Source organism: Heptranchias perlo, chromosome 4, assembly GCF_035084215.1.
Source record: "Heptranchias perlo isolate sHepPer1 chromosome 4, sHepPer1.hap1, whole genome shotgun sequence".
Taxonomy (NCBI): domain Eukaryota; kingdom Metazoa; phylum Chordata; class Chondrichthyes; order Hexanchiformes; family Hexanchidae; genus Heptranchias; species Heptranchias perlo.
In genome coordinates, this window is record NC_090328.1 from 49,687,412 (window position 1) to 49,715,410 (window position 27,999).

General features: G+C 44.0%; 1 protein-coding gene across 2 annotated transcripts in view; it reads right to left on the reverse strand.

Annotated features, from left to right (window-relative positions):
- Nucleotides 1–27,999, reverse strand: part of LOC137320915 (CMP-N-acetylneuraminate-poly-alpha-2,8-sialyltransferase-like) — a 54,326-nt gene that overhangs the window by 18,776 nt on the left and 7,551 nt on the right. For both annotated transcript variants that reach the window (XR_010962675.1, XM_067982906.1), the window contains exons 3-4: nucleotides 19,538–19,795; nucleotides 8,164–8,457 (exon numbers count right to left, since the gene is read on the reverse strand). Coding sequence is in view for 1 of the 2 variants with exons in the window: in XM_067982906.1 (XP_067839007.1) it covers nucleotides 8,164–8,457; nucleotides 19,538–19,795 (552 nt within the window). In the remaining variant the exon portion in view is untranslated. The remainder of the gene's footprint in view (nucleotides 1–8,163; nucleotides 8,458–19,537; nucleotides 19,796–27,999) is intronic.

Genomic DNA, 27,999 nt, shown 5'->3' on the forward strand with positions numbered 1-27,999 from the left:
TATTGTTGCTGATCCTTTTAACGAGCGTTGCTCTCAGTTATTTTTAATATTGTTGTCTTTGAAGTTCGAATGCGTCTTTGAATGCATGTTCAACGGTTTTTCCATTCTTGGTAATCTTTTTTGCCTTTTCCTTTAGCACTCTTGAAAGCTATTGGAAAATATGTTTCACCATGTAACTTCCTTTGGTTTCTTAGTAGTTTAAATTTTATTTTTCAAGCGTCCTGTGAAACTTGTGAAATGAGCTGGGCCTAGAATCTTATATTTGCTGTGCATTGTTGCTAAGAATTTAAAAGTACATGTGTTTATGAACTATCAGTGTGAAGAACTAAATTAGTAATGTGCTACTTTATCACCAAAAGAATATTCTTACCATCTACATTTTTCATTCGCTTGAGTCCCATTTTGGTAGCCCTCCCATGATGTGGTTAAAGGGTAGTCTGGCCTGGCTGGATCTCCTGGCCAGCCTCCCATCTTCCACCCTCCATAAACTTGAGCTCATCCAAAACTCTGCTGCCTGTATCCTAACTCGCACCAAGTTTCGTTCACTGTGCTGTGCTGTGGACATTGGATCCCGGTCCGGGAATGCCTTGATTTTAAAATTCTCGTCCTTGTTTTCAAATCCCTCCATGGCCTTGCCCCTCCCTATCTCTGTAACCCCCTCCAGCCCTACTATCCTCCGAGATCTCTGCGCTCCTCCAATTCTTGCCTCTTGCACATCCACGATTTTAATTGTTCTACCATTGGCAGCCATGCCTTCAGCTGCCTAGGCCCTAAGCTCTGGAATTCCCTGCCTAAATCTCCCTGCCTGTCTACCTCTCTCTCCTCCGTTAAGATGCTCCTTAAAACCTATCTCTTTGACCAAACTTTTGGCCACCTGTCCTAATATCTCCTTATGTGGCTTGGTGTCAAATTTTGTTTGATAATTATTCCTGTGAAGCACCTTGGGATGTTTTACTGCATTAAAGGAGCAATATAAATGCAAGGTGTTGTTGTTGTTGTTGTTGTGCTTTGTGACCTGGAATGGGGTTTCTTATGTTTACTGTGGTCCGACTGCAGCCAAAACACACCAGTGGTTCATTCTAATCTAACAGCTTTACTGAAGCAATATATCATGGCAGAAGTAAAAATATTACACATATATTGGGCACGGTAGTGATGTGGTTATGATAGTGGACTAGTAATCCTAGGCCTGGACTAATAATCCAGAGAAAGTGCGAGTTCAAATCCCAACATGACAGTGTGAGAATTTGAATTCAGTTAAAAAAATCTTGAGATAAAAAGCTGGTATCAGTAAAAGTGACTGTGAAGCTGCCAGATTGTTGTAAAAACCCAACTGATTCACTAATGTCCTTCAGAGAAGGAAACCTGTCGTCCTTACCTGGTTTCCCCTATATATCACTCCAGTCCCATGCCAACATGGTTGACTCTTAACTGTCCTCTGAAGTGGCCTTGCAAGCTGTTCAGTTGTATCACCACCTTCTCAGGGCAACTAGAGATGAGCAATAAAAGCCAGTCTTTCCACATCCCAAGAATGAATTTTAAAAAACGTACTGATATTGAAAGGTACAGGTCTCACAGATAGAATTTACTTTCCACTTTTAAAAAAATTGCTTAATCATGTAACTTTGTTTGTCTCCCACTTAAAACCTATTTTTCTCAGTTATTTACATTATAAGTATTTTTTGATCTTTTTACAGTGGATTTGCTGAAGATGAAAATATTCCATTTGTTATTCTTCCCTCCTCCTTCTCCAAAACTCAGTTATTTACATAAGAACATAAGAAATAGGAGCAGCAGTAGACTATCCGGCCCCCCTGAGCCTGCTCTGCCATTCAATAAGATCGTGGCCAATCTTCGACCTCAATTCCACTTTCCCGCCCGATCCCCATATCCCTTGATTCTCCTAGAGTCCAAAAATCTATCCATCTCAGGCTTGAACATATACAATGACTCAGTATCCACAGCCCTCTGGGGTAGAGAATTCCAAAGAGTCACAACCCTCTGAATGAAGAAATTCCTCCTCATCTCAGTCTTAAATGGCTGACCCCTTATCCTGAGAGTATGACCCCCTAGTTCTAGACTCTCCACCCAGGGGAAACAGCCTCTCAGCATCTACACTGTCAAGCCCCCTCAGAATCTTGTATGTTTCAATGAGATCACCTCTCATTCTTCTAAACTCCGGAGTATAGGTCCATTCTACTTAATCTCTCCTCATAGGACAACCCTCTCATCCCAGGAATCAATCTAGTGAACCTTTGTTGCACCCCCTCTAAGGCAAGTATATCCTTCATTTAGTAAGGAGGCCAAAACTGTACGCAGTGCTCCAGGTGAGGTCTCAACAAAGCCCTGTACAATTGCAGTAAGACTTCCTTACTCTTGTACTCCAACCCCCTTGCAATAAAGGCCAACATGCCATTTGCTTTCTTAATTGCTTGCTGTATCTGCACGCTAACTTTTCTTGTTTCTTATACAAGGACACCCAAATCTCTCTGAACACCAACATTTAATAGTTTCTCACCATTTAAAAAATATTCTGTTTTTCTATTCTTCCTACCAAAGTGAATAACCTCACATTTCCCCACATTATACTCCATTTGCCACCTATCAACATATGGTAAGAAAATATATTTTTTGTCCCCTTGATTCCCCGTATTTTTTTTGGAGTGGTGAATCAGTAAATACTGATTTCCTCCCAAATTTGAGCAAAAAACCCAGTAATTTCCATTGTTTTCTTACCAGACAGAAATCAGGTCTGGAGATGTGCAAGCACTGCATCCATAATGTCAGGACACGCGTTGAAGAACCTTGATAATGACTACAGCTATGTTATTACCAAAATGGATACACTGCACACAATGATCACAATACACCATTCATAGCCCATACTGCAAAACAAACTGTAACATCGGCTATTTCATATTTGTCGCACTTTACAAGTATTTGCTTCACGATACTATGGTGGTGCGACTTAAACTTACATTCTATCTGAGCAGTTGACGTTTTATAGCACACAGTCCATTCATAAATAAAAGATGTATTTTACTGCAAAAGTAGTGAAACTTGTACAAACGGATATCCCCAAAAAGCAGACACCTGCAAAAAATGGACACTTATTGACAGTCCCAAATAACTTACATTGTAATAGATACAAGTTGCACCTTGAAACCACAAACACTCTCAAATTATGAACTACAGACAGCGTTCAATGCACCAAGTCCGTTTACAATTTAAAACAGACAGGCAGGTAAGTGCGAGGCGGCTGCATGTGAAAGAACGCTTTGCGGAACAGAGATCTCTTTAGCCAGCATCCACAGCGGCAGAGAAACCGCTCTACCTCTGGGATTGAATGTTTGCATAGCTCCATCCCAGGGATAGAGCAGTTTCTCTACCGCTATGGATGCTGGGTAAAGAACTCCCCATTCTACAAAAGCTGGGAACTGTAGGTTGAGGGCCCTGAAAGCATGGCGGGGAAGAGGGCTGAAATTGCGGGGGGCTCAAGAGTTGGGGGGAAAGGAGGGAGGCTGGGAAATGGAGGTTTGGGAGGAGAGGGAGACTGGGGAATGGGGGCTCCCCTCTTCCGCTGCTCACGGGTGGCCTCCTGGTTCTTGGAACATCTCACACAACAGCTGCTGGCTCGAAACTACAAATAAAGATTCTCAACTACAGGGGACCAACCTTTATTAAGGAAATCCAATAATATTTGTAGAAGTCATGTGATCCAATGTCATATGATCAGATGTCATGTGACCTGACATCACATGATCTGATGTCACATCGTCAGAACATCACGTGATCAAACCTTCAGGAAAGCCTCCATCCAGAGTTGGCAACCCTACTCCACCAGTACGGTAAGTTCGGATGAGCTGCTAACAGCCCCCTACCCACCCACCCCCCAGCACTTCAAACATTAGCAGCTGCAGCACATGGAGGGAGTGGGTCCCAGACAGGGGTCTGCAGGACATTAATCCTCCACCTTTTTTGCTGGGATCTGCCAGGCAATCCGGTCGTACAGCAGCTCCCTCGCCCTGTGCAGGCGGCCAATGTAGCAGATCACAGGATCAGGACATCCCTCCCTCAATGGAAATGAACTGGAAAACCCAACAAATAGAAAATGATCTGAAATCACATTCCGTTGGCAAGGCTCCAGAATTAGGCACAATCCCAGGTGAGGACGAAGAAAAGAAGAAACACTGTGGGAGATACTGCCAATCCCGGGATATGTGGCTCATCCAATTTGCTGTACGTACAATGACCATTTTGAAAATAGGGACATCTGCAAATAAAGGACACCTGATGCAAGTCCCTTAGGTGTCCCTAATTTATTGCTTTCACTGTAGCTTGACAGTATTTTATAATCATGGAAACTAATATTACATTACTAGAGAACTACCATTGAGGCTCACAAAAGTGTAGTGTGTGAACTGTGTAAATAATTGTGGATAGTCATTTAGCTTAATTGTGCCTGGTTAGTCTCTTGCTTGTTTTCTTGAGATTTAGTAATGTTCAAAATATATTTTTTACTAATTTCCTGTGAATTTAGCCAAGTTTTTGGGCTCTAATTTTTCTCCCCAAACTGAAACTGGAAATTACCCAAAAAAATCTGGGGCTAGAAATTTGGCCGTGCAGTGCCCATTTTTCAGGCGCTACGCAGCCACCTGAGATTCCAAAATGGCATCCGGAATGCTCACGCACGCTTCTAGCGTGACGTGCGCCGGATGCCATCTTGGTGAAAGGGTTCGCACAGGCGCAGATACCCAACGCCAGCAGCATGTAAAGTAGGGAGAATATGCATTTAAAGGGATAGATACCATTTTGGCACTCAATGCTCCAGCCAATGCTTACCATGTCTTAGAGGGCCTGAAGGACCCCCCCCCCCCCCCCACCGGTGCAATTTAAAGTGACCATGCAGGATTTACAGGTTAGTTGCTGGATTATTGCTTCTTGCTGCTGATGCATTTGTACCTGTTTTTGGAAGTCTTAAATACTACGACGAGGGGACATAGCCTAACATTTAGAGCCAGGACATGCAGGAGTGAAGTTAGGAAACGCTTCTACATGCAAAGGGTGGGAGAAGTTTGGAACACTCTTCTACAAATGGCAGTTGATGCTAGCTCAATTGTGAATTTTAAATCTGAGATTTCTGTTAACCAAGGGTATTAAGGGATATGGGGCTAAGGCAGTTATATGGAGTTAAGTCACAGATCAACCATGATCTCACTGAATGGCGGAATAGGCTCGAGGGGTTAAATGCCACTGCCACTTGCTGCCTCCTGTAATGTGTCACCTTCTCCTGCAAGAAAGCAAGAAGTATGTTGGTAAGTGTCCTATAGGACGTCTGGGTGATGTGCCTGTCATGGTTGACTAGCTGCCGGGTTGTGTGACCTGAGATGTGGGTGTACGGCTTGCAACAGTGGTAATGTGTGAGGGCAAGAGGAAGCATCTGATTGGAAAAGTTGAGTACTGATTGAAAGAGTTTGTTGGTATGTGGGTGATGTGGGGTGTAGTGCGTGGAGCAGTGGATGCGGCTAGTGGTGCAGTTGGTAGGAGATGCCACTTGACAGTTGACCTCACTCACCTTAACCACTCGTGTCAAAGCACTGAACTTCTTCCTGCACTGCATCCATGTTCATGGTGCTATGCACCTGGCATTGACCTTGTCCCCTACTGCCTCCCACTGCCTTTTGAGCATATGTCTGGAGGGCCTCTTGCCCCCCACCCCCCCCCCCCCCCCCCCCACTACACCCGGATATAAGATGCCCCTCCTTCTGTCCACCTCTTGCACCAAGGCCTCTAGTGCATCATCAGAGAACCTTGCTGCACACTCTCTTGCAGGCCTGGTATTAACTCAGATCGGCAGATTGGTGAGGCCTGGCGGCAGATTGGAGGATGTGGGATTTAGTAGTGTGCAACCTTTATTCAATGTTTTAACATAACTCAACAGTTTGTAAACATCTGTGTTTTACATGTGCAATGTCTGATCTCTGTTTGAACCCGTTTCTTAAATTTTGCACATAAGAGGTGCAAGCTGCCTTTAAGAGGTGCAGGCTGCCTTTAAGAGGTGCGAGCAACTCACTCGATATCTGGGCCCCCCTGCTAGTGAGAAGTGGGAAGCTGGTGAGAACCTTGTAGCTAGGTCTGATTGCTGTGCTACAATCAGATGAGCGAGGAGGCAGCACGTGCTGCCTGCATCAGAACGATCGGGCGCTGGTTAATCACACACTGCAATGTATACGCCAGGATTCGGGGAGGATTAATCAATTTAACCCCCCCTGGATTTATAAACTGGCACTAAAAATGGACTTTAAAGGTCCTTACAAAACAGCAGTTAAAGAGAAAGTATATTCCACTGAGTTGCCTCATTGTCCCTAAAGGTTGTAAAAGGAAGAATTTTGCACATTTACTGGGTTCTCTATTTGTCACTTATTATGGTATTTTATGTTTTAGAGGGAGTCTGGGAGTGGAAGTTTTGTATAGAAGTCCTCCTTATCAAATATCATGAGCTTCCACTCCAGTGGAATGGAAACTGTGGGATGAATGAAGAAAACCTGCTTCTACTGAACAGTTTTAAAGCATAAAAGATGACAACAAGGGGTTACTGAGAGTAAGCATATATGCATCCTCCCTCACCACATTTAGGGATTTTGGGGGGAATTCAGTTCAGTGTACTTCCTCTTTAAATCGAAAGATAAAAAAATGTCATTTTTTTTTACAAAGCAAAATTTAAAATAAACTGGTGGATAGAATCAAGAACAGGGAGGCCTATATAACCCACTTATGACTTTATTTATATGAGTAATAGGATGAAATGTTCCAAGACCATTTACCGCTGAGGGGTGACCTTGCACTTAGCTGAGTGCACCTGCAATTTTCTGATAAACTACCTGCGATGTGCAAGGCTCCACTGGTGGGGTGGGATCGCTGAAATTTTACCTATACGGCCAGCCTGACTTGTACAATAAACAATGTTTCACTCCCATTTGAACCAATCGTCCTCACTATACAGCAGATTCATTTATATCATATTCTTTAAGACAGTGATGTATGTGACTTCCACAGTAATTTTTTAAATGTCAGTAAAGGTTATTTACACATCTAAGCCCATTAGTAGCATCTACATCTTCATAGAGGCAGACTTTCATCAGACAGAAACTTATGGCAGAGGCGTGAACGGCTATTAACTTTTCAGTAGTTATCTTTTCACTTGCACTGCCTTTGAATGTAGCTGATAAACGAGTTTATGATCGGGAAAGATTTCAATTGCAGAAAGTTTAAATTATATTATCAATCATAAGCCCTTTGTGTACTACTATTTCACTGAGAATGGATTAATTTTTTCGCACTGTTCTAAATAATGCTGGGGTACAATTAGTTCTTCCCTCATGCCACATGTTCTTTGTCTCATTTAGTGTTGGGAAGGTTATACACCAAACCTTATAGATTCAAGCACTATAGCTAGAGGATGATTAGTTTGAATGGAGGTGATATATTGTTTATTACACAAGTCAGGCTGGCCTTATGGGCAAAATTTTCCAAAATCCTAGGCCACTTTAATCCAATTATTTTTTTTTCTATCTAATTGTTTGGAATAAACTGGGGTGGGATCTTAGGAAATTAGACAAAAAAAACAATTTTTTATCTAATTGTTTGAATTAAATTTGAACTTATATTAACAGCTGAGTGTTTAAGGTTTAGGAACACAGGAACAGGCGTAAACCATTCAGCCCCTTGAGCCTGTTCCATCATTCAATTAGATCATGGCTGATCTGTATCTCAAATCCATTTACCCGCCCTGGCTCCATAACCCTTGATATACTTGCCTAACAAAAATCCAACAATTTCAGTTTTGACATTTTCAATTGACCTCGCCTCAACAGCTTTTTGGGGGCGAGAGTTCCAGATTTTCACTACCCTTTGTGTAAAGAAATGCTTCCTGACATCACTCCTGAACAGCATAGCTCTAATTTTAAGGTTATTAAGGACTCCCCCACTAGAGGAAATAGTTTCTCTCTATCTACCCTATCAATTCCTTTAATTATCTTAAATACCCCAATTAGTTTCTGGTCTGATGTCACACACCTCTGACCAGCATACGTTCAACTTGCTGTCTGCTTCATGGTCCAAGATTTATACCTAACTTAGTCTGAGTCATGGAGAGATACTTACCCTCGTACAGCATGTATGAGTCGCAGGGATGGATAGGCTGTCTGTATGCTCAGTCTGTTTTTCAGAATCAGCTCATTTACATACTCGATGTGTTTTTCTCCACCTTTAACCATGAACGCGGGGATCCATAGAACGCTGTCATTCAACACTGCCAGTCTGTCGACAAATTTCTCTCTGTCTGTCTCACTCTGCAGACTTCCAAAAGCTCTTTGCACAACTGATGGATTCATAGTGACAAAATCAGATTTGAGTCCAACATCATCAGCGTATTCCACAAGGGGCGCAAGATTACACCTACAACAAACAAAATAATTGTTTTTTTTTTGCATAAGATTTTGTTACCAACTAACATGTTTATTAGTATTTAGAAATAAATAACAGACAATGTACGTGATCAAAAATTACTCAAAAGAACAATATCGCTTCATACTTGTTCTATCATATTTTATATCTATCTATATTAATAATCTATGAAAGGCAGTGTGCGTACATATCACTGCCATTTTCCTGTAATTAGCACCTGGAAATTGCCTATTCTCTAGGCCTAAGTGAAGGAAATAGGGGCTATGACCCATGAAGTCAGGTCACTGCCCCCTTGAGGTTGCCCCGCGATTTCCGAAGCTTCTCCTGATGGAGGGGGGAGGAGGCAGGCTGAGGCAGTCATTCAAATGAGGCAGATGGATGTGTTCCTGGCCCTCCCACCTCATTCTCCTTGTTCCCTTACTAGTCAACACCCATTTGGAGGGGTGTCTAAAAGTAGCAGGGCTTAAGGCCTTGTGCCCAGTCCCTCTCTGATTAGGGAAGAGCAAACACCAGCTCTGCAGTAGGTCCCTTTTCTGCTTTTGAGAAACGTCAGACCAGGGATGGAGTTTTTGGACAGCAGCCAGAAAGCCCCGATCACAGCAGCTATTGATGCTTTTTTCACACTTTTCAAGGATGTAAACTAATATTTAACTGGTATAACTAATGAAAATTTGGTATTGTGAAGTGTACAATACTTGTGCGTAATAGCACCTCTAAAATGGAAAACAAATGACTTACCAACAAGACCCTCTAATTCCAATTTAGCTTTATAGTCAACCTGCTGTAATTTATAACAGGCACTGAAACTGTTAATGGGATAGTTTGCAATTTTTTGATGTTTAAATTAAACAGAATTAAAATAAATTGAAATAAACAACTTTAGAAATAGCTGGTCATGTAATCAGTGTTTATAATTTTTTACACATAATTTCACTCAAAAGCCTTATGTGAAAAGGTTCAATAATAAGAATAACAATAATATTTTCAGTTCAATAGAACAGGAGAAATGGTTCTAAATGTGTTTCACATCAACAGCTTGAAATGTATTAAATGGTTACAGCAACTTACATTTTCTACCAACTACAGAAAACTCAACTGGTTCAGTGATAGGCATTCAATAAATTTCCAGTGCGAAATGTCATGTGTTTACTATAAAACAATTGGTGGCATTGGGGTCCTTGAGCTGATATAGATAATCTCAGGCATTAGATTACAACAATAAGACTGCCCACGAGACATTAAACAAACATTTGAAAAAGATGGATGAAATCTGGAAATCAAAAGTGATAACGGTGCATCTGAAGTCATGGCTTTATCAAGTCTTATGATTCCAGTCATCCTTTATGGCAGTGAGTTGGAGACATTAAAGGCAGAAGATAAACTAAAGATTCTCAGTTTTGAAATGTGGAAGATACTGGGTATAAATAGACTGAAGTAACAATGGAATGAGGACATCAGGCAAAAAAATCAATACAGCAACAACTCTGGTTCACAGAACTGAGGCAAGACAGCTACAACCTGCCATCTGAAGTGGGCTAGCAAGCCACTCAGTTGTTACAAACTGTTACAAAGAAGAACAACAACTTGCATTTATATAGCACCTTTAACATAATAAAACGGCCCAAGGCACTTCAAGGGACCAAACAAAATTTGACCCTGAGCCACATAGGAGATAATAGGACAGGTGACCAAAAGATTGGTCAAAGAGGTAGGATTTAAGGAGCACTTATGAATAAGAAGAATAAAACCGGACGGACCACGTGGCTGCGACCAAGGCATGAAATTAGGACACAACAAAGACACACCCAGCCCAGTCAACCCTGCAAAGTCCTCCTCACTAACATCTGGGGACTGGTGCCAAAATTGAGAGAGCTGTCCCACAGACTAGTCAAGCAACAAGCTGACACAGTCATACTCACAGAATCATACCTTTCAGTCAATGTTCCAGACTGCTCCATCACCATCCCGGGGGATCGGGCGGGAAAGTGGAGTTGAGGTCGAAGATCAGCCATGATCTTATTGAATGGTGGAGCAGGCTCATGGGACCGTATGGCCTACTCTTGGTCCTATTTCTTATGTTCTTATGAAACCTCTTGCTGATTTCGACCTATCGCCCTCCCTCAGCTGATGAATCAGTAATCCTCCATATTGAATATCACTTGGAGGAAACATCGAGGGTAGCAAGGGCACAGAATATACTCTGGCTGGGGGGCTTAAATGTCAATCACCAAGAGTGGCTCGGTAGTACCACCATTGGCTGAGCTGATAACATAGCTGCCACACTAGGCTTGTGGCAGGTGGTAAGAGAACCAACACGATGGAACAACCTACTTGACCTCATCCTCAGCAATCTACCCATCGCAGATGCGTCTGTCTATGATGGTATTGATAGGAGTGGCCACCATACAGTCCTTGTGGAGACCAAATCCCAACTTCACGCTGAGGACACTCTCCATTGTATTGTGTGGCACTACCACAGTGCCAAATGGGATAGATGAAGCTGCGACTATGTGCATGTGAAATGGCGGAATCAGCATGCTATAGACAGAACTAAGTGATCCCACAATCAACGCATCAGATCAAAGCTCTGTAGTCCTGCTACATCCAGTCCACGAATGGAGGTGGCAATTAAGCAACTAACAGGAGGAGGAGTTTCCATGAACATCCCCATACTCAATGATTCCAGATCCCAGCACGTAGTGCAAAAAACAAGGCTGAAGCGTTCGGAACCAGAAATGTCGAGTGGATGATCCTTCTCGGCCTCTTCCTGAGGTTCCCACCATCACAGATGCCAGTCTTCAGCCAATTTGATTTACTCCATGTGATATCAAGAAATGGCTGAGTGCACTGGACACAGCAAAAGCTATTTGCCTTGACAACATCCTGGCTTTAGTGCTGAAGACCTGTGTCCTGTGCTCCAGAGCTAGCCAAGCTGTTCCAGAACAGCTATAACACTGGCATTTACCTGATAATGTGGAAAATGTCATAGGTATACCCTGTTCGCAAAAAGCAAGACAAATCCAATCCAGCCAATTATCGCCCTATCAGCCTACTCTCAATCATCAGCCAAATGATGGACGGTGTCGTCGACAGTACTATCAAGCGACGCTTACTCATCAATAACCTGCTCACCGATGCTCAGTTTGGGTTCCGCCAGGACCACTCGGCTCCAGACCTCATTACAGACTTGGTCCAAATATGGACACGAGCTGAATTCCAGAGGTGAGCTGACAGTGACCACCCTTGACATCAAGGCAGCATTCGACCGAATATGGCATTGAGGAGCCCAAGTAAAACTAAAGTCAATGGGGATCGAAGGAAGACTCTCCAACGGCTGGAGTCATTCCTGGCAATCATCTCAGCCCAAGGGCACTGCTGCAGGAATTCCTGGGCAGCATTTAAGGCACATCTATCTTCATCAATGACCTTCCCTCCATCATTAGGTCAGAAGTTGGGCTGTTTGTTGATTATTGCAGTGTTCACCTCCATTCACAATTCCTCAGATAATGAAGTAGTCCATGCCCGTATGCAGCAAGTCCTGGACAACATCCGGGCTTGGGCTGACAAGTGTCAAGTAACATTTGCGCCACACAAGTGCCAAGCAATGACCATCTCCAACAAGAGAAAGCCTAACTACCTCCCCTTGACATTCAATGGCATACCATCGCTAAATTCCCAACCATCCACATCCTGGGGGTCACCATTGATCAGAAACTCAACTGGATCAGCTACATAAATACTATGGCCACTAGAGCAGGTCAGAGACTGGGTATTCTATGGCAAGTTGCTCCCCTCCTGACTCCTCAAAGCCTTTCCCCGACCTGCAAGGCACAAGTCAGGAGTGTGATAGAATACTTTTCACTTGCCTGGATGGGTGCAACTTTAAGAACACTCAAGAAGCTCTACACCATCCAAGACAAAACAGTCTGTTTTGATCAGCAGCCAATCCTCTAGCTTAAACATTCACTCCCTCCACCACCGATGTACCGTGGCTGCAGTGTTTACTATCTCTAGGATGGACTGCAGCAAGTCGCCATGGCTTCTTTGGCAGCACCTCCTAAACTCGCGACGTCTACCACCTAGAAGGACAAGGGCATTAGGTGCATGGGAGCACTTTCACATCCAAATACCCCTCCAAGTGACACACCTTCCCGACTTGGATATATATTGCCGTTCTTTCATCATTCCTGGAACTCTCTACCTAACAACATTGTGAGAGCACCTTCACTACATGAACTGCGGTAGTTCAAGAAGTAGGCCCACAACCACCTTCTCAAGGGAAACTAGGGATGGGCAATAAATGCCAGACTTGCCAGCAACGCCCATATCCCGAGAATGAATATATTAAAAAAATATTTTGGGCCACAGAAAGACCGCTTCTACACACAATGAACACTTACGTCAATGGCACCAGAATTTGCGGAAGAGCGTAACAAGTGATAGATTGGTTCTATCAGTGAAACCGTGAATGGAAGGCAAATGACTGCAAATTGTACAGTAGAGAGATGAGTGGTGCATGCCCAGAATGACTGTAAATAGCAGCAGCTTTAGACCAAAGTTGGATGAAAGGGATAAGTTAATGATGAATAAGATATTATAAACACTAATTTCTCAATTTCAAATTAAAACAGACTGAACGACAGCTTTGGATGTTTCTCAAATTGTAAGAATCACAAATTCTGTTTTTACCATACATCAGTATATATATTATGAATGCAATCTTTTCCTGTGGTTTCACACTCATTTATAATTGAGAAGTACAAAAGAACAATTTTGGGAAGCAAAGATAGATAGTGCAGGATACTCTGCAGCTGTAGTGAGCCTATGCACAGCAAGATCCCACACAGAGCACTGAATGAATGATCAGAAAAGCCAACAGTCTAGAATTTAAATAAAAGCATCTGAACTAAAAATTATAAAAACTTAAATGTCAGTTCATTTCAAATACACAGTCTGCAGTGTAACATCGCTGTGAAACTATTTCAGTAAAGTTGATATATAAGGGTAAATTCACCAATCCTGTTTTCGAAGTAGGGAACTGCGCTCAAAGAGATCATGGACTGGATAATCAGCACTACAGTGTTGTAGCTCTATCTCTCACATACGCTACCTTGAAGCCTGGCTTCCCACTGGGAGAATGGAATCATAGGAACAGGAGTAAGTCATCCAGCCCCTCGAACCTGTTCCGCCATTTTATTCGATCATGGGTCAACTCCATTTTCCTGCCTTTTCTCCCTATCCCTCAACAACCTTACCTAAAAGAAAATCTATTTTCCTCCCCTCCTTGAGTTCATGCACCACTCTTTAATAGAAAAATGCTTCCAGACCATTGACAATGTAACTCTTATGATGTTTTTGAATATATTAGAATATATTTTAATATACTTATTACTAGGAGATGCACGACTAATATGAAATATAGCCTCCTATTTACTGCCCCATCCTTAGGGAAATAGCTTTCTTATGTGCACTGCATAGATAACCTGAGTGAAATTTGGAATTCTCCAAGTGAGGCATTATGCAGATGAATTAGTATTGCCCCCTTCGCCCATGATTAACTAACCACATAGTACAACAGTCCAGCTTGATACCATCAGCTACAACATTTAACTATTACTTGACAATGGGCCGGCTTTTGCTCTGAGTGGCGAACGAACGTCGCCCACTGTTCGGTAGACTTGCACTTGCCCGTAGACTTTACATGGGAAGTTCCTCTCATGGGGCCCTCAGTCCTAAGCGGCGTCCTCTCCTGGGCATCTAGGACCTGTGTGAATGGGGCAAGCAACTGTCTATCCCTTTCCATAATCAATCAGATTGATGCATGTTAATAAGCTACGCAGTCTCAGAACCAGGAAGTGTAAGTTAGAATAGTAAATTAATGTCAAATCAGGTACAGAAAGCAAAATAAATAGAGTATAAGAAATTATGAATTAAAAACCAGAGATGAAAGAAAAAATAAAAAAATAAAAAAAATTTTTTTTAAATGTCCATCAACAAATAAAATCGAAAGGAATGAGATTCAACACTTGTAAAAGTTAATTTTCAGTGCCAGTGAGGTTGTTTGACAGTCATTAAGACTTACCACACCATTAAAACTTTACTTAGACTTAAAAAACTTGACATACCTATTTTTGGCGAGATTACTTCATTTCCATCAGGGCAATAGAGGAGCTTCATGCTGTTGCATTAATTTTAACGGGGAGCCAGACGGTGAAATATTGTTCTCGCGAAACTTACGAAGGAGCAAGGCATCTGGTAGAGGAACTTCTGGATTTCCGCGTTTAACTGTGCATAGGCGGTCGCCAGAAGTTGCTGTACCAGATGCACAGAAATAACAGTGAGCCTTGTTAACCTCGCCATTATTTTCAGAGCAAAATCCAGCCCAACATATATAGTTAAGTAGACAGATGCTGAAGGCTTCATCTTGTCCATTTGCTCTAAGTCTGGGCATTACTAAATGAGGCAGCCAGTTACAGGAAACACAACGACTGCAGTTAATATTACAAACTTAATTAGGATTTTTATATTAGGAAATATAAAGATACCATTACAGTTATAATGGAAATTTATTGATTACTTTCCAGTAGTATTAAATTCTCAAAAATTAGCAAACGGAAGCTGAGCCTCGTTCTGTAGACCCTGTGGTGAGGGTAGTGCCCTATGCGAAGCATCTCTCTCTGCGGTTGCCCTCCCTCCTGCTGTGCAGGTGGATGTGTCACAGCACTGTGTTGTGGAGCTCCACGTGTCCGAGGTGGACGGCGTGGCTGGTGATGCTGTTCGCCCTCCGAGGAGGTCATGACTGCAGCTACAGCGGCCCCCATCCAGAAGATGTACATTTGAGGGGGTCCGCAAGGTAGGTAAATGTGTCTGGACACCGGGGTAAGTGTGCAAGTTTATGCATTTGATTGTTAGGAGGAGGGTGGTGGAGGCCAAACTTTGTCCCAAGTGACAGAGTGGCCTCCTGCAATGAGTGAGGGTCTCCCCCACCACCTGCCAAATGGACCTTTGCAGCTGCCACAGGCTGATGGCTGCAACACGTCCATTTCAACTGGGAGTGTTTCCCACAGTACGGGAAACAGTCTCAATTAATTGCAAAATCTGATCCCTCCTAAAATATCAGGTCAATCAGGTCTGTAAACAACCTGAAGTATCTGTTCAAGTACTTTATGTGGCACCCCTCTGGCTTTAATTGCCGGCAGGAGTCCCACATGTGGGGGCTGCACGCGCATGTGAGCGCGTCACTGGGGAACCCGGAAATGGGTGGGTTGGAGCCGGGCTCCGGACCCGCCCCAGGGATCCCAGATTTTCGCAGCCCCCCCACCATGAACGCAGCCGATCGCGGGTGCGAAAATAGAGCCGTTTGTCTTTTCTCAGAATTAACAAACCATTAACAAAATTGTGGGAACAATCGACTTTGAAATTCTGATTTTTTTTTAAGTTCTATAATTTATTTTTCAGCAAAATAACAGTGCAATATAAAATCTCCCTATGTGTTTTATATAATCAATGATGGTAACTTTAGGACACTATGGCACAATTCAAGTTTTGCAGAAACTTTACCGATTCTTCAAGACTCCTAAAGTCTAATAGACTTAAGAAAAAATCTCATTTGATTTTATCCTACTTGCTAAATGTCTGCTGTTTGCTTTTAAGTTCTTCATCTGGTGTAAGCTTCCAATACGTTTGTATATGATGCATGATGTGAAGATTAAAGAATTGACCATTTTCAAACTGTCAACAATTTTATGACAAGAACAACTTGTATGGTAGGGACATTCGCACTCTGTATATACAGTTTCTGTATTCATGTAACCGAGATGATCAGCTGTCCAAATGAAAATCGGGCAGTTTCTATAACGGGCTGCTGGTCCACCACACCAGTTTTACGCCCGTTGAAAATCTATTCTACTATTTTTACAACATGAAAAGTAATACTGAGTCATAGTGAACTCCAAAATCAGCTATGAAAACACTTTGAGCTATAAATTGGGCCGTGTAGCGCCCTTTTTTTAGGCTCTATGCGGCCTCCAAAGGTCCCAAGATGGCGTCCGGAATGCACGCAAACATTTCTAGCGTGACATGTGCCGGACACCACCTTGGTATAGGTGTTTGCGTACACACAGATACCAAACGCCGGCAGCATGTAAAGTAAGGAGACTTTGCGTTAGATCAGCATGCAATTTGGCACTCAACGCTCCAGCCAACACACGGTCTTAACCACGAACAGCTGAATATGTCGTAGATGACCTGGAGGACCCCCCATCAGTGCAATTTAAGGGGACCATGCAGGATTTATAGGTTAGTTGCTGGATTTTGCTTCTGGCTGCTGATGCATTTTTACCTGTTTTTGGAGGTCTCCTCATCTTGAATACTAGGACTAGGGGACATAGCCTAAAAATTAGAGCAGGACTTGCAGGAGTGAAGTTAGGAAATGCTTCTACACACAAAGTGTGGTAGAAGTTTAGAACGATCTTCTGCAAACGGCAGTTGATGCTAGCTCAATTGTGAATTTTAAATCTGAGATTGATAGATTTCTGTTAACCAAGGGCATTAAGGGATATGGGGCTAAGGCGGGTATATGGAGTTAGGTCACAGACCAACCATGATCTCATTGAATGGCGGAACAGGCTCGAGGGACTAAATGCCACTGCCACTTGCTGCTTCCTGTTATGCGAGAAAGCGGGACGTGTGTTGGTGAGTATCCTGCGGGATGTTTGGGTGATGTGCCTGTCATGGTTGAATAGCTGCCAGTGTGTGCGACCTGTGAGTTGTGCAGCTTGCAACAGTGATAATGTTACTGATTGAAAGAGTTTGTTGGTAGGTGGGTGATGGGGTGTAGTGTGTGGAGCAGTGGATGCAGGTGCAGTTGGTAGGAGATGCCACTTGACCTCACTCAAATTGATCACTCCTGTCAAAGCATTGAACTTCTTCCTGCACTGCATCCATGTTCGTGGTGCTATGCGCCTGGCATTGACTTTGTCCCCTCTGCCTCCCACTGCCTCCTGAGCATATGTCTGGAGGGTCTCTTGCCCCTCTGCGGATATAGGATGCCCATCCTTCTGTCCACCTTTTCCACCAAGACCTCTAGTGCATCATCAGAGAACCTTGGTGCACACTTTCTCACAGACCTGGGTACAAACTCAGATCGGCAGATTAGTGAGGTCTGGTGTACAGATTGGAGGATGTGGGATTTAGTAGTGCGCAACCTTTATTCAATGTTTTACCATAACTCAACAGTTTGTAAACATAGGGACGGGACCTGCATCTATGTTTTACGTGTGTGATGTCTGATCTCCGTTCAGACTCCGTGCGGAACCATATCTTACTTTTTGCAAATAAGAGGTGCAGGCTGCCCTTTAAGGGGTGCGAGCCACTCAAACGATATCTGGCCCCCCAGCTTGTGAGAAGTCACTGAATAACACAGCTAGACCTGGCTGCTCGCGCTGGAATCAGGTAAGTGAGCAGGCAGCACGAATCTCGCATGCTGGCTGCATCGGAACCACCGGGCACGGGTTAATCGCGCACCGCAACCCCCGTGCCCGGATTTGGGGGTTATCGAATTTAACCCCCTTTGTATTTGGGTCTTGATCTGAATTTCAAATATCAACATTTTCTGGGGGTTCTATGCCCAGACCAACCCTAGAAAATAAATCTAAAGCTTTCAGCACCCATATACTCGCTTTGAAATGTATAAATCCACTGCCGCTGGCCAGTTGCTTCTAACATAGCCAAGAACAGCCATCAATTTGCTAGTTAGGTCAATCAAGTTTTTTTTAAAAATTGTTTTGGTTTCTTTCTTCTCCCAGAGAATGCACCAAGCACAGTTCTGATCAACAGAGCGATCCCGTAAGAATATTAGAAACGAGAAAAGACTACTTGCTTCATTGAATCACATCCCTCCAGTTCCCGAACTCTCCCATTTTAGCATTTAACTGAGTGGATCTATAAGCTGTTCCTAGCCTCTGCCTGTGGTGATACTCCAAAATCTTCCTCTTCATTAAGTTCACTAACGCCAGGTCTAAACTGAAGTAAAATACTGATTTTTCAGTTTGACTATGCAGCTGTGAAATGCTGCTCGAATTCATCATTAATGACCTTAACAAAGCCTTAATGGAAAAAATACAGGCTTTTACTTACTTTTTGCTAATGTTTGTTAATCCATTTTTGATGAGATGGAAATAGATAGAGCAGAGCTCAGCATGACTGAATAGTCCAGTAGTTTCTACTTGCATTACATCACTCTTTTATTCACACCTATTTTTCCACTATAATTAGCAAAGTGTTAGAATTTGCCTTTAAATATAAAATAATTACTCTTTAAGCTACACTTAGCTCAATTTTTAACTTGTATAAAATCACAGTTCTGCTTCTTTTTCTCCTAGTTAAATAGAGCATTTCTCCACATCGACCCTGCTGACTCCCTTTATGATTTCAAAAACCTTCACCTTAGTCTTTTCCAATAGCAGTAGATTTACTTCCCTTTGCTATTCTTCATAGATCGAAGACTTAAAAGCTGCTTTCAGTTTTTGCTTTTTCTCATAAAAATAACAATCACACAAGGCACAATACTCCAAGAGAAATATATCGACCCTTTTACAAATAAACACACCATTCTGATATTTTCTTTTCTTTACAGTATTATTTTCTAGACCTCTGTCTATGCCACTCTGTAACTTGCTGCCAAGAGGATTGCAGATCTGCCCCCTCCCCATAATGGCACAGTTAAGATCAGAAATTCAACATGTGGACGATGGCCTATGTGAACTTTCTTTACACCACTGTGTGGCACAGTCTGTGAGACCCTGTATTAGCCTGTGCCATTGCCCTGCATTCCAGTACTTTAAGCCCAGACTGACAGCACTTTACCAGACATCTTTACATCACCCCTTTTCATTTTGACTGTTTTTCAAGAAAAAATAACGTGAAATTACATTCAAATAGGGAAATTTAAAAATGTTGTTTTAGAATCAAAAGAATTTGTTTGTTTATAGCAAAAGGCCAAAGCTCAGTGCTTTAGAAAATCATTGCTAACTGCAAAAGTGGTAACTTCCTGTTGTAGAAGGGGTCCTACCTTATCACAAACTCATGGCTGTCAATCTCCTTTCCACATCCACTATCCAGAAGAATCCCAGAATTCCCAACAACTGCACATGTACTGAATCGCTTGTTCTTCATCGGTGACACTTCCGGGAGAAGACTGTGCAAATTCTGAGAGATGTTGAGGGTCCGACGTCTGTCCAGCACATAATGAATTATATCCCCTGGTTTCAAGCTGCTTTTCACTACTGATATGTCTCTTTCAGCGTCTAAAAATCGAAGAATATCCTTCCTGCATTAGAAGAAGTGACACTCAGTAAAAATGATAAATGACACAGAAAATAGGCTTTATACTTTTACTGGACTAAGACAACATGATAAAAAGTCAGAACGTATTATTTATCAGCATGAGGCATGGTGACTGGCACCTTTGGAAATTCTGTCTTTATTATTAAACATTACAATAAATGCTAAAGTGGTCATAGTGATTCTACAAAATGGTGGTCAGGCCTCACATGAAACGCTGTGTGCAGTTTTGGACTCCTCAGTACTAGACCAAATATAATAGCCATGGGGAAAATACAATGCAGATTTTATAGGCCAACAGGGAGGGGTCTGAGTCACAAGGATTGAATACAGCAACCAGAAAGAACTTTATTATTTTGAACTGAGGAGATGGGGGGTGGGGGGGTTGAATCTTATTAGAGGTTATCAAAGTGAAATGTGGAATGCTTTGCTACAAGTGACGGCTGATACTAAATTGAGTACAGCATTCAAAAAGATACTGCATCCAAAAAAATACTGGATAATTACACAGCAGAAGGCTGTCCTAGGCCCAACCATCTTCAGCTGCTTCATCAATGACCTTCCCTCCATCATAAGGTCAGAAATGGGGATGTTCGCTGATGATCGCACAGTGTTCAGTTCCATTCGCAACCCCTCAGATAATGAAGCAGTCCGAGCCCGCATGCAGCAAGACCTGGACAACATCCAGGCTTGGGCTCATAAGTGGCAAGTAACATTTGTGCTAGACAAGGACCGTCTCCAACAAGAGAGAGTCTAACCACCTCCTCTTGACATTCAACGGCATTACCATTTCCGAATCCCCCACCATCAACATCCTGGGGGTCACCATTGACCAGAAACTTAACTGGACCAGCCATATAAATACTGTGGCTACAAGAGCAGGTCAGAGGCTGGGTATTCTGCGGCGAGTGACTCACCTCCTGACTCCCCAAAGCCTTTCCACCATCTACAAGGCACAAGTCAGGAGTGTGATGGAATACTCTCCACTTGCCTGGATGAGTGCAGCTCCAACAACACTCAAGAAGCTCGACACCATCCAGGACAAAGCAGCCCGCTTGATTGGCACCCCATCCACCACCCTAAACATTCACTCCCTTCACCACCGGCGCACAGTGGCTGCAGTGTGTACCATCCACAGGATGCACTGCAGCAACTCGCCAAGGCTTCTTCGACAGTACCTCCCAAACCCACAACCTCTACCACCTAGAAGGACAAGGGCAGCAGGCACATGGGAACAACACCACCTGCACGTTCTCCTCCAAGTCACACACCACCTTGACTTGGAAATGTATCGCCGTTCCTTCATCGTCGTTGGGTCAAAATCCTGAAACTCCGTTCCTAACAGCACTGTGGGAGAACCGTCACCACACGGACTGCAGCGGTTCAAGAAGGCAGCTCACCACCACCTTCTCAAGGGCAATTAGGGATGGTCAATAAATGCTGGCCTCGCCAGCGACGCCCACATCCCATGAACAAATAAACAAAAATTATAAAACAATCCCATTTTTCTGCTTTCTCCTCATATAGAAGAATTTGGGGAGAAAGCTTGAAAATGGGATTATTTTGTGAGAAGGCAAGAAAGTGGACTTTGTAAATTCAGCACCCAAGAGGGGCCTAAATTTAGTAAGAGCAAGAAGGAGCGAATAATGCTAAAATATCTATGCTTCAATGTCTAAACTAAAACTATGCGTATAACAGTCTCAGTAAAAGTAAAGCAGTACAGAAATTCTAAGTGTGAAAGTTAGCCTTTCTGCTCCTTCTCCTCTTGGAAGATCCAAAAATATATACAGTAGCTACTCATCATTATAATATTTTCTGATAGTATAAAACCTCTCATTGAAAAAGCACTCATTGTTTATGGCTCCTTCCTTAAAATAAAATGCATTTTACTTAACATGCCATTTACTGGAATGTGAGGGAGTTTTTCCTTGTCACACAGGTTTGCACTTGAAGGTTTTTTAGTATTATTTTGAAACAATATTGTCAACATGGTAAGTTCCTTATGAAACACTTTACTTTGTACATAAATAGAGCTCGTAAGGACACAGTAAGTGGTATTATTAAATCAGTGGTCACATCTGGCATTCAATTTTTTAATAAGAGTAATACTTTGAATAAAAATTACAATCAAAAACTTTAAAACTGCATTGAAAAAGTTCCTGATATCACAGCTATCGTATCTGCTGCAGCATCAATATTTACACAGGAAACATAGGAACATAGGAACAGGAGTAGGCTATTCAGCTCCTTGTGCCTGCTCCGCCATTTGATAATATCATGGCTGATCTGTGATCTAACTCCATATACCTGCCTTTGGCCCATATCCCTTAATATCTTTGGTTGCCAAAAAGCTATCTATCTCACATTTAAATTTAGCAATTGAGCTACTTTCAATTGCTGTTTGCGGAGGAGAGTTCCAAATTTCTACAACCCTTTGTGTGTAGAAATGTTTTCTAATCTCGCTCCTGAAAGGTCTGGCTCTAATTTTTAGACTGTGCCCCCTATTCCTAGAATCCCCAACCAGCGGAAATAGTTTCTCTCTATCCACCCTATCTGTTCCCCTTAATATCTTATAAACTTCGATCAGATCACCCCATAACCTTCTAAACTCTAGAAAATACAACCCCAATTTGTGTAATCTCTCCTCATAACTTAACCCTTGAAGTCCAGGTATCATTCGAGTAAACCTACGCTGCACTCCCTCCAAGGCCAATATGTCCTTCCGAAGGTGCGGTGCCCAGAACTGCTCACAGTATTCCAGGTGCGGTCTAACCAGGGTTTTGTATAGCTGCAGCATAACTTCTGCCCCCTTGTACTCCAGTCCTCTAGATATAAAGGCCAGCATTCCATTTGCCTTCTTGATTATTTTCTGCACCTGTTCATGACACTTCAATGATCTATGTACCTGAACCCCTAAGTCCCTTTGGACATCCACAGTTTTTAACTTTTTACCATTTAGGAAGTACCCTGTTCTATCCTTTTTTGATTCAAAGTGGATGACCTCACATTTGTCTACATTGAATTCCATTTGCCACAATTTTGCTCATTCACCTAATCTATCAATATCCCTGACATAACAGTTACATAAACAGAGTTTTCAGACTGAACTGTTACAAGGGGGTCAATTTTCGGATGGCCGAGCGGGTGCGTTCGTGGCGGGGGGGCTCCTAAAATTGGGAATTCCCAGAGCGGGTCTGGAGCCCGGCTCCAATCCGCCCACTTCCGTGTTCCCCAACGATGCGAGTCGGCGCGCGTGCAGCCCCCGCTTGCGGGACTCCCACCGGCAATCAAAGCCGGTGGGATCCCACTTAAGATCATTATCTGGGTACTTGAAGTCGTTTACAGACCTCATTAGTTGGAGATTTTAGGAGGATTTGGATTTAGGACTACCCAGAGTGTGTTTCCCATGCTGGGGGAAACACTCCCTGTTTAAACAGGCGGGTTACAGCCACCAGCCAGTAGCAGCTGAAAAGGTCCATTTAACAGGTGCGGGGTAAACCCTCATTCATTGCAGCAGGGCACTCTGTCACCTCATACAAAGTTTTGCCTGCCACACCGTTGTCTCCACACTCCAAATTATTAAATCATACCCTAAACTCTGCTGTCCAAACACATTTACCTACTTTGTGGACCCCCTCACACTCAACCGTCAGGATGTGGGGGTGGGGGGGGGGTTCCATTGCTGCCTTCATCACTCCATTAGAGAACGACCAACATCACCAGCCTCCCCAGGCATGCCGTCCACCTCCGCCACGTGGAGCTACACAACACAGTGCTGCGCAACAGGCACCTGCACAAAGTAGTCGTGGAACTACACATACACTCACTGTAGGGTGACCCAATGGGTGGCATCAAGGGTGTTCATGGAGAACCTCATGAAAGGGTATTATTGCACAAGCCATCAATGGCCAAGATGTGGCGGTTGTGGTGACAATATATGTAATGTGAGTTGATCAGAAATCAAATATAAGTAAAAACCATGGCGGGATGAGTACTGGCGAGGTGAGTAAGTGCAGGTTAAAGTGCAGGAGGATGGGGAATCCGGTCGCTCCTCCAAAGAACCGAGCTGGAAGTCTACACTTAAAGACGGGAGAGGCAATCCCAGGAGGGTCAGGTTCAGGGAATACAGAAAGATCGGTAGCAGGCCGGAAGATCTTTGTGACACCAAGTGGAGCATTCATGCTCCTTCTGCCCCCTCAAAAATCATTTAGAAAACTTGGTGGTGCTGTTTCCAGAGTTGGCTCAATCAGTCCCTTCAGGACTCATGCTCCACCCACTCAAACTTGCATTAGGGTCCTACAACCAGCATAGGCCCCCGATTGAAATGTTGAAATAAGGCATCTGCCTGTTTGGGCAGCAGCACTAGCCACCCATTTCGAGGCCCGCTGGAAAATTGAGTCAGGTGAGCCTCAGGCAGCCCTCAAAGGAAGAGCTTTGAGTGGGTATGAGGAGTGATGTGATAGAGTAGTGTTGGCATTGCAGAAGGAGATGTGGGGTGGGGGCGGTGATGTGGCAGACGGAGTGTAGGGGAATGAGTAAGTGTACTCACTTCGGCTGATCTACTTAGGTCATTGAGGCACCTCCTATACTGTATGCAAGTGCGTGATATGTTGGTGGTGCTGGTGACCTCCTCTGCCACCTCGAGCCAGGCCTTCATGGAGTGACGCAACATTAAACCTGGGAGCAGCCTTCCCTCTGGGTTGCTCCATGCTGTAATTTTGGCTCCTTTCTGCAGCATCAGTCAGTGGAGGACTGCCCCTTTAAATAGGGCTCCTCCAGCTGACAGCCTATGATGCGGGTGCGCAGTTCGCCCGCTGCGCAGCTTTCCAGAGCGAAACCCGGAAGCCAAGGTAAGTGGCTTCAATTTACTTACGATCGCATGGGGAACACACTGATTTTACTGGGCGGGTTACCCACTCGCCCAGTCGACCCCCCACTGGCAACCCACCTCCCTCCTAATATCGGGCCCAAGATCTCAACCTTCCCAAAACCCTTCAATTCATCTTTAAGATGTTCTGTTTTGGGGAATAGTGACAACAGTTAACTTATTATATGCTCTGCAAAAAACAGGAAACCACATTTAAATTATATATCTAATGACACCATAAGATAGTAACATGTACGAAGACCAATAGTCATGGGATCAAGTTGTAACCAGAAGGTCAATTGTTCCAATTCATACTGATGCGTTATTCTTTTTTTGTGTGGGGTGAGTGTTGTTTACTATGTAACAGCTATCATTCTATATTCTTATTCTGGAAAACTTTGTTCGTCTTATTAAGTGCCTTAGTCCAGAAATGTTGGTGTTGGGGGCAATTTTCGTCTGCCTACGACCCCATTCATGCTAAAAAAAAGGATGGTTGGCAGATCAAAACTTTTAAAAACAGATTGACCACTCGCGGGCTGCCTGAGGCTCACCTGACTAAATTTTCCAGCGGGCCTCGAAATGGGCGGCTAGTGCTGCTGCCCAAACAGGCAGATGCCTTATTTCAACATTTCAATCGGGGGCCTATGCTGGTTGTAGGACCCTAATGCAAGTTTGAGTGGGTGGAGCATGAGTCCTGAAGGGACTGATTGAGCCAACTCTGGAAACAGCACCACCAAGTTTTCTAAATGATTTTTGAGGGGGCAGAAGGAGCATGAATGCTCCACTTGGTGTCACAAAGATCTTCCGGCCTGCTACCGATCTTTCTGTATTCCCTGAACCTGACCCTCCTGGGATTGCCTCTCCCGTCTTTAAGTGTAGACTTCCAGCTCGGTTCTTTGGAGGAGCGACCGGATTCTCCATCCTCCTCTCCCCCTCACCCCGATCGGCAAGCTGCTGTCAGCAACAACTGTCCGCTAGCAAGAACCATGAAAGTGGTTCGGAACGCCCACTGGGCAGGCATAGCGGGCCCACCACCCACCTCATTTTCACCAGAGTTGAAAATCACCCCTGATGTATTTAGCACTGATTATATTAAGCCTATTGCCATATTCATTGTGATGTTTCAACCCATGAGCAATTCAGATAAAGAATATAACTGGTAGGGATACAGCAATACATAATAACAATGACAGAAAACAGGGTTGATCCCTCACTCTTCTGCACGTCCAATCTCAGCCATGCTACTAAAGAACAGTATGGAAGCTACACGTGAAAATCAAAGAGAGGGTTGGTCTGTGGACTGCTCTTGTTCCCTTCTCCAATTGCACCTGGGAGCAGGACAGCAGCCCAGGCCAGTGTAAAGCACAAGGAGACTGGAAAGAAAGTGAAAGAACTCATATCCTCAAAAAGAAATGCATCCTGCTAATGTTACAGTCTTAGGGCGATAATGTACCATATTCACAAATCAAAATCAAGCAACTCACTACTCAGATTTGGCTCTGGATGAGCTTTTTGATTTTGAATGAGCTTAAGTATCAAATCGCTTTAAGAATTTCGGGAAAAATATTAAAAGAAAATCTCTAAAATATTAAAATTCCTTGCAATCTTGTTGCTGTACATGTTTCAAAGTCTCCACTTATTTCTTAATTGCCTCAAAGTCCCTTGATGGCTTTCTCTTATTAGTCCTGTTAGCTAATATTGGTTGGAATGACTGGTCACACTATCAGTTCACACATCCTGCTTGTGTTAGACTTATTGGGCTTGATGTTAGCAGAGCTGCGGGTTCTCGGCGGGGGGGCTATCGGGCATGTGGGTAACGACCCCAGTGAAATTAGTCAGCCACCCGCGCGATCGCAGCCCAATTGGATCCACTTACCTTGTCTTCCGTGTTCCCCACTGCTGATCTGCGCGTCGGGCGGGCTGCGCATGCGCAGTAAGATCTGTCAGCTGGAGGAGCTCTATTTAAAGGGGCAGTCCTCCACTGACAGATGCTGCAACAAATAGAAAAAATTACAGCATGGAGCAGCCCAGGGGGAAGGCTGCTCCCAGTTAAATGATGCCTCACTCCAGGTATCAATACATGGGGTGAGGAGGAGGGGGAGGACAGAGATCTTCCCCCCGGCGGGCGGGAGGAAGCGGCCTGCCTCTGCCACCAGGAAGGCCTGGCTCGAGGTGGCAGAGGAGGTCACCTGCACCACCAACATATCGCCCACCTGCATACAATGCAGGAGGCGCTCCAATGACCTCAGTAGGTCAGCCAAAGTGAGTACACTTACTCATTCCCCTACACTCCATCTGCCACATCACCGCCCCCACCCCACACCTCTTTCTGCACTGCCAACACTACTCTGTCACATCACCCCTCATACCCACTCAAACCTCATCCTCATCTTACCTGCATTTACTCACCTCACCAGTACTCATCCCGTCACTACCACTCAACCCAATCCTCATACAATCTCATGGCTCTATCTCATACTCACCCTCTCGTGCATCTCTTTCACGGTCAGCCTCACTCAATCTGCCACTACCTGTGCTGCAGCCACAGGGCATGCATCACATATGTGCAGTAGGCAGCGTAAGGAAAACGTGTCGTGAGCATGAAGGGGATGCACAAGGGTGTTTGAGGGTTTGTCATGGTTGTTACTTGTATTGAATTTCTGACCAACTCACATTACATATTATATTGGCACCACTACTGCCATGTCTTTGCGAACCTTGTCTGGTTTGTGCAATAATGCCCTTTCCTAAGGATCACTATGAAGACCCACAACTGATGCCACCCATTGTGTTACTGCAGAGTGGGTGTAGGTGTATTTGCAGGGCTCTTTTGTGCAGACGGCTGAGAGACGTCGGCGATGTCCCCGGTGGCACCTGGGAAGGATGCGGAGGAGAAGTTGTTGAGGGCAGTGGTGACTTTGACAGCGACAGGTAAGAAGATGGTGCTCGGGCCAGCCAGGAGCAGCTTGGCATGAAGGAGGCAGCAGATGTCCACGACTACATGTCGAGTGACTCTGAGCCTCCGTGTGCACTGCTGCTCAGAGAGGTCCAGGAAGCTGAGCCTCGGTCTGTGGACCCTGTGGCGAGGGTAGTGCCCTCTGCGACGCGTCTCTCTCTGTGGTTGCCCTCCCTCCTGCTGTACAGGTGGATGTGTCACAGCACTCTGTTGTGGAGCTCCACGTGTCAGAGGTGGACGGCGTGGATGGCGAGGCTGGTGATGCTGTTCGCCCTCCGAGGAGGTCATGACTGCAGCTACGGCGGCCCCCATCCGGAAGATGTACATCTGAGGGGGTCCGCAAGGTAGGTACATGTCTCTGGACCCC